The sequence below is a fragment of the Saccoglossus kowalevskii genome, chromosome 4 (assembly GCF_978046115.1).
Source record: "Saccoglossus kowalevskii chromosome 4, keSacKowa6.1, whole genome shotgun sequence".
NCBI lineage: Eukaryota > Metazoa > Hemichordata > Enteropneusta > Harrimaniidae > Saccoglossus > Saccoglossus kowalevskii.
The window spans coordinates 21,497,224-21,509,895 of NC_140644.1; the positions used below are offsets into that span (position 1 = coordinate 21,497,224).

Consider the following 12,672-nt stretch of genomic DNA (forward strand, 5'->3'; position numbering starts at 1 on the left):
TGATGAACATCATTGAAATTGAAGATTCAGATATTCTACACAATACAACTTTAGGAATGACTCAAAGATGTTGATGTACAAAACATATGAAGTCAATTATAAAAACACACTAATAGTAAATGGAAGAAAAGGTATGGAAATGCCAGCAGTCTAAAACTTGTTAATGTGCGCATCACCTGTAGAGGGCCCACTATTGGCGCATGAAGGAAGCACACACTTGTCAACACTACATTATAGTTACATACACACTGGCAACCATAAATCAAATTTTTGTTTAAATATGGTATTGAGCCAAAAATTGTTGAGGGTATTTGTCAACCAAGCAGTTTTGAAATGTCCAATACATCATTTACAGCAAGTACCTGGCTGTATAAACTGTTCAAATAATGTAGATTGATTATACTGTTTACTAATCAAGAACAAAAGAGAAACTTTTTAAAATCGACTCGTATTTATAACTGTATTTGTGAAATAGTCCTGCCAATGGCAAATAAAGCCTCATTATAAGCTCATTAACAGTCTTGATATACAAAGACTAACATTCAACCTGTAAGACGCCCTCAGTGGCCAGTTTGATTAACACTGCCTTATAATACATAAAGCAACAATCAAATTAAAAGACCATAATTGCACACATCAAAAAATTCTAATTACTGGCCATGTATTCTAACAAAAATTGAACAAAATTGAAATTTCACCTGTTTTTTTTCTGTAAATATTGAGTAGATCTTGTCCAGTAAATTAATTATATATTGTATACATACATCTTAAACTGGACAAGACAGCAATTCTTCCATGTTGATATAAAATACTAACTTTTAAATTTTAAGCCAATAAGACACCCAGAATGAAGGAACCTGCAAGCATTTAATATTTCATGAAAAAAAAATCAAAACTTAAATAAGATAATCTTGGGGAGAAAAGTAATGTACATATGTAGTAGTGCTTTTGTTGTCTCCCATGGTTACCTATATAGAATTTGTACAAAATTGCAGTTGTTTTTACATCAGCACTGAGGGCGCTTTCAAGTGGATTCTGATATCTTCCATAGTCATATTGAACAAAATAAAAATCTAACAGTGAAACCGAAGAATGCTAATGTTTCGTAAGTATAATAAACCATACATAGAGCAACGCATTCAATACCAAGCAACTACCAACTGAATTTCTATTAGAAACACCAAAAGACCTCATCATGCATTTTACCAAAAACTGTAGGTTTCTATCAGTATACAAATGCTATAGTGTTTCAGACTTGTACCATGCCATAAAATTGAAAGATTAGACAAGCAATTGCTTTACCCATGCACAGCACTGATTGAAAAGTAATTTACATAAATAAAAAAATTCAGTCATTAGATGTTCTACCTGCTGTGGTTGATGTTATGAATTCTAACCCCACACTTCGCATTCTTTTTTTCGACTAGTTAAAGGGTGGTAGTCATCACGTCACGCATGCGAGAGATATATGGGTCTCATATAAACATAGATGGCGACTTTGACTGCTGGGCAGATCAACGAGTACAAACTAGGACGTTACCAAGCTTTAAATTAGGTATTTTTAGGTATCGAAGGAGTCACCAGCGGTAATTAGTCACGCCCAGGTCAAACCTCATACTTGTGATTTCCATTAGAAGGGCGCATTGGATTGTGGGAAAATAGATGTTTATCAACACAAATGTCACACATGCGCAGCGCGTCGACTGCCGCCCTTTAAGGAAGAACTCTCCTGGTCAACCCCAGACATTGCATTTTGACTGATAGTACACAATCTTAGCCAAAGTGCAAGGTCTGATTTACAATTCATCATACATTTAGTGGTTTACTGGTACATATTATGTACAGTTATGTAACTAATGGTAATACAATTCAGTCTACATGTGATGTACTGTCTGTGGTGATTTACAATTAGCATAAATACACTGATAAAGAGTCATGATGAAGCAATGGGTCACATCACCAAAAGTTGAATAAAATACATGCCAACCCTAATGTTGTTCACTACCTTTATATGGAATCTCATAAATTACTGTAAAATGACTAATTTTCACTGGGTTTAAATTTCGCTGATTTACCATTTCAGGCATATTCAGTGGGTTTTAAATTCACGGTTTTATAATTTAGATAATGTGTTCTATACTAAATTTTACATATTCACTGGGTTTAAGCGCATTTTCCAGTCAGTGAAATAAGCAAAATTAAAACCCAGTAAATAATTAACCCTTTTACAGTATTAATGTGAATATTTAGTGACCCAAATATAAAACATGTTTTTACACAAGGACCTCCTACAATTTAAAAATTTATTTGTGGGAGTAATGAGCTGGTCTGTCAAATAAACGAATGACAACCAAGAGAATGTACAAAATTAGGCACACATGTACGATTTACTGCTTCAACAAAAATTTACAATCTCAATTCTGGTCAACAAGCAGGAAAAATACAATATACAAATCTCATTCTTTTCACAGGATGGCAGACCAACACCACACAACCTCCCACCCCCAGAGTACTAAATGCCACACCTCCAACAAGACACTCATAGAAGTTTTAATGTAATTCGAAAATCAGTGATTTCCAAGACATGAAAATTTAAATAACAATACATATATATTTCCACAACAGTTTTGACTGCCTCCAATCTATATTTTGTATTTTAAATAAAATTTACAACAAATATGCCTTTAAAAAATAGTCCTTTACAAAAGGAATGATACAAAAACAAACCCCACAAGTGAAGCTAAGCTGCAATAACTGCTGACAATATATCTTGGTACAGAAGGTACCATTAAGTCCTTTAATCAAAGGTAGAAATTTGTATTAAATTAGTTTTGTATAAACATCTATAACATTCCAAATAAACAAAAAATGGTTTTACACCTCTTTATATTCTGTGCTAGATAACACACAGTCACAGATATTGATAAAAGAGTAATTGAATGTCAATCATAGGGTTCCCAAGACTATTTAAACAAGCAGCCTGTCGGCTGAGATAGCTCCGCTGTTAGCAATGCACAATTCAATTATAGAACAATCATTAGAAAATAAATAATATGTATAGTATCAATGCAATGGGACTTGCTGTTTTCAACACGAATTCAAAAATATAATTTTTAACCATAAATGATTGTGGTTTTTAACAAGAAAAAAATATCACTTTTTACCAAAAATGACAAAAATATTCATCAAAATTAGAGAATTGAAGATATCATCGTGAAATAAACAAATTTGAGAGTGGTCCATATGTAGTATCTATATATGTAATATCAAAGCAATTGGACTTGTCGTTTTTAACAAGAAGTCGAAAATATCACTTTTTACCAAAAATGACAAAAATATTTACCAAAATTAGAGAATTAAAGATATCATTACAAAATGAACAAATCTGAGAGAGGTCCACATGTAGTACCTATATATGTACTATCAAAGCAATTGCACTTGCGGTTTTTGACAAGAAGTCGAAAATATCAGTTTTTACCAAAAATGACAAAAATATTCACCAAAATTAGAGAATTGAAGATATCATCACGAAATGAACAAATCTGAGAGAGGTCCACATGTAGTACCTATATATGTAGTATCAAAGCAATTGGACTTGCGGTTTTTAACAAGAAGTCGAAAATATCAGTTTTTACCAAAAATGACAAAAATATTCACCAAAATTAAAGAATTAAAGATATCATTACAAAATTAACAAATCTGAGAGAGGTCCACATGTAGTACCTATAGATGTAATATCAAAGCAATTGCACTTGCGGTTTTTAACAAGAAGTCGAAAATATCAGTTTTTACCAAAAATGACAAAAATATTCACCAAAATTAGAGAATTAAAGATATCAACATGAAATGAACAAACCTAAGAGAGGTCTACCCAAGGTACATATACACCAAGTATCAAAGCATTTAGGCTTGTAGTTTTCAAGAAGAAGTCGAAAAAGTAAAACATTGACACGGACGACGACGACGACGGACAATCACTCATATGATAAGCTCCGCTCGACAAAGTCGACAGCGGAGCTAAAAAATATGATGTAAAATTTCATCCCATCAAGACCAGACTAGTGTAAACTATAATTAACAAAGCTTCCCTTGCCTGAAATATACTGCAGAAAAAGTATCTGTTGTAAAAAAAAAAAAAAAAAGTTACTGTAAAAATCTATGCAAAAACATTTTTTACTGGGAAAATTCCTCAATAATGGTTTGTAGTCTCAATAATTTAGGTACCGGTATATGCATGTAACTATAGCAAGGAATGAATTTAAGAGATAATTTCATGAAACAAACGAAAAGCAAAGTTGTTTCACAATCACATAATATGTACACATGCAGTCCTATATTCTTATTCCATTATACCATATTTGCTCTATTAGTAGTGCCTGCAGTTACACAAATTACAGAGGTGTTCAAAATACGTGATATTTTAATGATTCATTAGATACAACAAATGCGATTTTTGGTTTATATGCAAATATGGTACCTCAACTTTCTGGAAATGTACATGTTGCTATAGTTACACATTCAAAGTAAAAATTAAATACCAGAGTATATAACATAAGCACAGGTGGAAAATGAAGCAAAATATAAAAGTGTTTCTGGTAGCATTGAAAACAATAGCATGGTTGGTAGGAGGATACAACTTCTTGCTTTATGATAGTTTTCTAATACTAATCTGTATTTGTTGTGTGATGTCTTTGTCAGCTTTGATATCATACTGTCATACAAACAATATGCTACCATGCATGTTAGTCCATTATGAAATGAAACATTCACAACGCAAGGCTACGTTCATGGTCTGTTTGCAGTTATGGTTTTGAAATTATTGGTCCAGAAACAACAGAAAGTGAGCTGCCCATAAAAAGATACAGAGTAAGCATGTATTTTCTAGGCGCATCCAGGTTGCTGGGAACACTCTAATTTATTTTAGCTGCACAGATTCTGCTGAATATAGAATGAAGACTGCCCACATTGTAGTGATGTACAATTATATTCGCATGGCTGGCAATGAATATTTTTAATTATTTTAGTCTAGACTTATAAAGAAAGAGAATATTTCTGGAATGCGACTCAGCATGGATACTAGACGGCTGCAATATTCACTGGGTGTAAACATGATGGAAACTATCAGCAACTCATTATTTTGTTCAGTCCAGGCTTTTTTTAAGGAAAAAAAGTCCATGAAGATGCACAATCATTGTAAGCCAATTAAAAACTAATAATAAGGTTTAGATATAGAGCTGAGAGAAATAAAAGATAAAATTAGAAGAAAAATGGCAGTATTGGGCAGGGGAGGGGGTCTATAAACTATTTGACCGGTTTCCTTGTATCTTATCAAATATACAAATCATGTCATTGAACTGTTAAATTGCAAGCTTACAATTGTACAAACTATTGAAGATGTGGAAAGTAATATAATAATAAGTAATATAAACAAAGCCTCTAATAAAAATATAGAAATCACCAATCACGAAAAGTGATTCCGACTGCATGCTCCCTAACTATGAGCTCACTCCATGCTTCAAAAAAAGATATAAAACATTTTCTAGAGCATCACTCCCATTAAGTAAAGGAATCAAATGTAATACAATTTTATTGTACACATATATGGGTATATTACAATGTAAATTCTCTTGAAAGTAATACATCCCCAAAAGCCTCAGTAAATGTGCATGCCAGTATTCGCTCAGGCTTTCCTACTAATGTTCAATGTCTGAAAATTCCTTTACCAGTAAGAACCCTGAATTGTATCAGAACAGCACATACACGTCTTGTTCAGCATTGACAATGATCTTTTCGCGATCGATTCTTATGCAGATTGACAGTGTCTGTATATCCGGATCTCATCTCGACTCGTTCCTCCATCTTCAATAATAACTTCACAGCTGCAGTGAATGCCTCATCAACATTGATGGCATCTTTAGCGCTGGTTTCATAATATGGAGACCTACCATTAGCCTCACACCACAACTTGGCCTCGTCGGCTGTTACCTGGCGCTCTTCCGGTGGCACGTCCACTTTGTTTCCTAGCACCACAAATGGGAAACTGTCCCCGTCCTTGACATCGGCGTAATATAAAAACTCCTTTTTCCACATGTTCAAATTATGAAAACTCTGCACGTCATCCACACCGAACGTTAGAAGGCAACAATCCGAACCGCGATAGAATGGTGTTCGTAAACTTTTGAATCTCTCCTGTCCCGCAGTGTCCCAAATTTGTAGAGTGTAACTATGTCCATCGATGACGATATCTTTATTCAAAAATTCAACACCTATAGTGTGAAAGGACTGGGAATCAAATTTGTTGCTTATGAACCGATTCATAAGTGAACTCTTGCCAACGCCGCCATCTCCCAGTATTACTACTTTCAACAGCTGTGTCTTTCCTGCCATTTCATATGGTTACTTTGTACTGAACATGACAAGTCATCACAACAGGGTGGGAATATGCCAGCAAAGCCAACACTGTGGACAAAAACAGAAATTTGTAACTTGTACACAGGTTGAACACAACATACTGATAAGGTGAAACAGTGGTCTTATTTTCTACATGGACTACCCCCAGTAACATTAAATTGAATTTTAATTGATAATCTAGTACAGTAGTACTGTAAAATCTGTATTAGAAGCCAGGACTTCTATTAAAATGTTACAATGCAACAGTGGGGATGCAGCTTCTATTAGAGCATCTACATATATGAGAAATGGTGAATTTTTGGTTCTCAATGGTTCAAAAAGAATGGGTACGACTTCTATTAGGGATGCGGCTTCTAATACAGAATTTAGGGTAATAATAAATATGAGGTTTTGTTATTACGAGGATACTTCAAAGTATGCACGAAGACAGTACAATGGGAGTATCGACCGACCCGCAGCAGAGTTTGATGCAATGGTGTACTGTCTGAGTGCATACTTTAAGGTCTCCTCGTAATAACCTTATTATTATACATCTTTTCCTTCCATGGGAATGCCGAAATCCAAAATGTTTAGAACAGAATCAGCAAACTTCTTTGTGTGGAGTCCAGCCAAACCTTGGTGGCAGCCATGTTACACACGTAATCATTCCTTATTTGGAATTCGCATTACCTAATATGGTAGGATGAAAATACCACAAATTTACGGCACGCTGTAACTTGTGGCAATGACAGATGTATAATACTATTTATCAATGACAGTATCAGTATGCATTAAGCTTGTTCTGAATTTAGTATCGTTGAGTCGTTTGCATGATAACTCATCCGTATACCTATACCTATCCATATAACTAAGACTTTGACAATCATTAGACAGTCACAGTGCCACAAGCCTGATTTGTTAATTTTAAAGCTTTTGCTAAAGGTTGCATTAGGCAGAGTTTGATGCAATGGTGTACTGTCTGAGTGCATACTTTAAGGTCTCCTCGTAATAACCTTATTATTATACATCTTTTCCTTCCATGGGAATGCCGAAATCCAAAATGTTTAGAACAGAATCAGCAAACTTCTTTGTGTGGAGTCCAGTCAAACCTTGGTGGCAGCCATGTTACACACGTAATCATTCCTTATTTGGAATTCGCATTACCTAATATGGTAGGATGAAAATACCACAAATTTACGGCACGCTGTAACTTGTGGCGATGACAGATGTATAATACTATTTATCAATGACAGTATCAGTATGCATTAAGCTTGTTCTGAATTTAGTATCGTTGAGTCGTTTGCATGATAACTCATCCGTATACCTATACCTATCCATATAACTAAGACTTTGACAATCATTAGACAGTCACAGTGCCACAAGCCTGATTTGTTAATTTTAAAGCTTTTGCTAAAGGTTGCATTAGGCAGAGTTTGATGCAATGGTGTACTGTCTGAGTGCATACTTTAAGGTCTCCTCGTAATAACCTTATTATTATACATCTTTTCCTTCCATGGGAATGCCGAAATCCAAAATGTTTAGAACAGAATCAGCAAACTTCTTTGTGTGGAGTCCAGTCAAACCTTGGTGGCAGCCATGTTACACACGTAATCATTCCTTATTTGGAATTCGCATTACCTAATATGGTAGGATGAAAATACCACAAATTTACGGCACGCTGTAACTTGTGGCGATGACAGATGTATAATACTATTTATCAATGACAGTATCAGTATGCATTAAGCTTGTTCTGAATTTAGTATCGTTGAGTCGTTTGCATGATAACTCATCCGTATACCTATACCTATCCATATAACTAAGACTTTGACAATCATTAGACAGTCACAGTGCCACAAGCCTGATTTGTTAATTTTAAAGCTTTTGCTAAAGGTTGCATTAGGCTGTTTAAGCAAGAACGTTCTTCTGAAATGATGTAAACATCTTTAATTATTATTTTTGCATAAGACAAAACTAATTAGATCCAGTCATGTTCAGGTTCACCTTTCAGTTTCAAAGGGGTGCTTTCATAATAATGAACTTGTGCAAGTTTTCTAAATCATCAGAAATTCTTGATCATCTATATGTAACAATTTTACACTATATGTAGATTAAAAATACTGTAAAATACTTTATTTTAGCTGGAATTAATTTTAGCTGTTTTGCATGAAGTTTATTTTTGCTGATTTTTGATGAGTTGAATGTAAAATAAAGGAAAAATGGTATCTTCGCCGGATTTTATTTTCATTGATTCATCTCTCCAGCGAAAATAAATTCCAAGTGAAAATCAGGTACTTTACATACAAGTTTCTGTCCTTTAATTAAGAAAGTTTTATTAATTCATACACAGAATAATGCGGAAGTAAATTACGATACTAATAACATTAGACACGTTTCCTACTTGGTCGACTAAATATCTGTACATGAACTCACAAATTCGGGTGGTCTGATGGTGGGCGTATCCTCGCATGAACAATCGTTGCGCCACGTCTAAGCTGTGGGTACAATTTTCATCGATACAACTTATCGCATAATTTAGTTTGATTGCTACTCGATCAAAACACGAGACTGCCTAAGGTTACATCCATGGGCCGGAAGTGGTATCGATGTAAAACATGCCAGTTGCTACTGCTTAACCTACCTGTCGCTGCAAAACTAGCGACGTCAACGTAGACACGAGTTTGTTATCTGAATAACATAGATACTCACCTGACGCAACGTACTTTGATGTATCTAAGGCACCAAAACAGCGCGGTCCTGTTAGCAGCGTAAAACTGGTAGAAATATCACAATGAGCAAATTTATTTTCGCCAAGGTTTTAAGCGATAGTTCCCCTTTCCCATTTATAATCACCATAAATCCAACATGGCAGGCAGTTCGATCATGTGATTCACAAGTTTCTTACTCCCTATGTTACTGGGGAATAAGTTCGGTGCCGGGCGCCATCTAGTGGCAATATTAGTTTTCTAACCTGTCGAACCAACAAAACTAAATATAAGTGAAAGTAGTAAACCCAATATTATCCTTTATTAAAAATAAGTGATATAGATATACTGACTTACAAAAACTTTAGATACTGTAATTTGGTGATTTAGATACATATACTGACTTACAATAACTTTAGATACTATAATCTGGTGATTTAGATATACAGACTTACAATAACTTTAGGTACTGTAATCTGGTGATTTAGAAATACTGACCTGCAACAACTTTAGGTACTGTAATCTGGTGATTTAGATATACTGACTTGCAATAACTTTAGATACTATAATCTGGTGACTTAGATATACTGACTTACAATAACTTTAGGTACTGTAATCTGGTGATTTAGAAGTAGATGACTTGCAATAACTTTAGATACTGTAATCTGGTGATTTAGATATACTGACCTGCAATAACTTTAGGTACTATAATCTGGTGATTTAGATATACAGACTTACAATAACTTTAGGTACTGTAATCTGGTGATTTAGATATACTGACTTGCAACAACTTTAGGTACTGTAATCTGGTGATTTAGATATACTGACTTGCAACAACTTTAGATACTATAATCTGGTGATTTAGATATACTGACCTGCAATAACTTTAAATACTATAATCAGGTGATTTAGATATACTGACTTGCAATAACTTTAGATACTATAATCTGGTGATTTAGATATACAGACTTACAATAACTTTAGATACTGTAATCTGGTGATTTAGATATACTGACTTGCAATAACTTTAGGTACTATAATCTGGTGATTTAGATATACAGACTTACAATAACTTTAGGTATTGTAATCTGGTGATTTAGATATACAGACTTACAATAACTTTAGGTACTATAATCTGGTGATTTAGATATACAGACTTACAATAACTTTAGGTATTGTAATCTGGTGATTTAGATATACTGACTTACAATAACTTTAGGTACTGTAATCTGGTGATTTAGATATACTGACTTGCAATAACTTTAGGTACTGTAATCTGGTGATTTAGATATACTGACTTACAATAACTTTAGATACTGTAATCTGGTGATTTAGATATACAGACTTACAATAACTTTAGATACTGTAATCTGGTGATTTAGATATACAGACTTACAATAACTTTAGATACTGTAATCTGGTGATTTAGATATACAGACTTACAATAACTTTAGGTACTATAATCTGGTGATTTAGATATACAGACTTACAATAACTTTAGATACTATAATCTGGTGATTTAGATATACAGACTTACAATAACTTTAGGTACTGTAATCTGGTGATTTAGATATACTGACCTGCAACAACTTTAGGTACTGTAATCTGGTGATTTAGATATACTGACTTGCAATAACTTTAGATACTATAATCTGGTGACTTAGATATACTGACTTACAATAACTTTAGGTACTGTAATCTGGTGATTTAGAAGTAGATGACTTGCAATAACTTTAGATACTGTAATCTGGTGATTTAGATATACTGACCTGCAATAACTTTAGGTACTATAATCTGGTGATTTAGATATACAGACTTACAATAACTTTAGGTACTGTAATCTGGTGATTTAGATATACTGACCTGCAATAACTTTAGGTACTATAATCTGGTGATTTAGATATACTGACTTGCAACAACTTTAGGTACTATAATCTGGTGATTTAGATATACTGACTTACAATAACTTTAGGTACTATAATCTGGTGATTTAGCTTTACTTGCAGCAACTCCTTTGTATGTCTAGGTATTCAGACTTTTGGTTTGTATAAATGCGCAACTAAAGTTAAAGCTAAATCAAAGAAAGCTTAGAAAGAACTCCCATGTGCTGAGAGTATTGGAGACGCATTAAATATAATTCGAAATTACTTAGCTGAAAACTAATTATGCAAATCAGAAAATTAATATGAACAGATTTGAGTGTAAAACTAATGAGGTCTGCGCAATGTAACAGAAAATCTATGTTTCCAAGTTTAATTGAAATGTGATTAGAACCAAAAAATTATGAATTATTATGCTTATTAGGGAATTAAAATGGAAAGATTTTTACCCCAAACTAATTAGGTTTGTACATTGTCCTAGAGCATCTTTGTACTAAGTTTCATTGAAATGGAATAATTAGTACTTTAGATATCAGAGTGAAAGCTTAAAATTGGTTAATTATGCAAATTAGGTAATTAATATGTACAGATTTTAACCCACAATTATCCAGGTCTGTCTATTGTCCTACAGCATCCATGTACATTCATTGGTATGTGATCCATGTACATTCATTGGTATGTGATGTTTAGTACCTGAGATATCAGAGTGAAAGTTGGTTAATTATGCAAATTAGGTGATTAATATGCACAAATATTTACCGGAAACTAATTGGGTCTGCATAATTCTAGATTCATTGAAATGTGATGATTAGTACTTTAGATATCAGTAGAAAAGCTGAAAATTAATTATGCAAATTAGGTAATTAATATGCACAATTATTTACCCTAAAACTAATCAGGTCTCTGCATAGTCCTAAAGGATCTATGTACCAAGTTTCATTGAAATGCGATGATTAGTACTTGAGATAGCTGTGGAAAAGCTGAAAATTAATTAATTATGCAAATTAGGTGATTAATATGCACAAATATTTGTCGGAAACAATCAATCTCTGCATAGTCCTTGAGCATGTAAGTACCAAGTTTCATTGAAATGTAATGCTCACTACATATATCAAATGCTGAAAATTAATTAATTATGCAAATTAGGTAATTAATATGTACTGATATTACCATAAAAACTATCAGGTCTGTGCAGTGTCATATGACATCTATGTACCAAGTTTCATTGAAATGTGATGATTAGTACTTATATCAAATGCTGACAATTAACTAATTATGCAAATTAGGTAATTAATATGTACTGATATTACCATAAAAACTATCAGGTCTGTGCAGTGTCATATGACATTTATGTACCAAGTTTCATTGAAATGTGATGATTAGTACTTGATTAGTTCAGAGCATGTATGTACAAAGTTTCATCAAAATCCAATGAGTGGTTGTTTAGATATCAGTGGAACAATCATGGAACAGCTAAAAATCAGCTAATTATCATGCAAATTAGGTAATTAATATGCATGTATTTTTACCAAAAACTAATCAAATCTGCGCATATGTTCAGAGCATCTATGTACCAAGTTTCATCAAAATCCAATGAGTGGTTCTTTAGATATCAGTGGAACAGTCATAGAACAGCTAAAAATTAACTAATTATCATGCAAATTAGGTAATTAACGAGCATGGATTTTTACCAAAACCTA

At 33.4% G+C, this 12,672-nt stretch overlaps 1 protein-coding gene across 1 annotated transcript; it reads right to left on the bottom strand.

The window, feature by feature from the left end:
- Positions 1–5,561: 5,561 nt before the first annotated feature.
- On the bottom strand, positions 5,562–9,264 carry LOC100377190 (ras-related protein Rab-9A-like). Its single transcript, XM_085497954.1, has 2 exons — positions 9,097–9,264; positions 5,562–6,459 (listed from the first exon to the last, which is right to left on the bottom strand). Exon 2 carries the CDS (start codon positions 6,385–6,387, stop codon positions 5,770–5,772), a length of 618 nt encoding a protein of 205 aa, XP_085354080.1. The 5' UTR covers positions 6,388–6,459; positions 9,097–9,264; the 3' UTR covers positions 5,562–5,769.
- Between the last annotated feature and the right edge of the window lie 3,408 nt (positions 9,265–12,672).

Coding starts and splice junctions, on each gene's coding strand:
- LOC100377190 (XM_085497954.1), bottom strand. CDS start 6,387: ATGGCAGGAAAGACACAGCTGTTGAAAGTAGTAATACTGGGAGATGGC.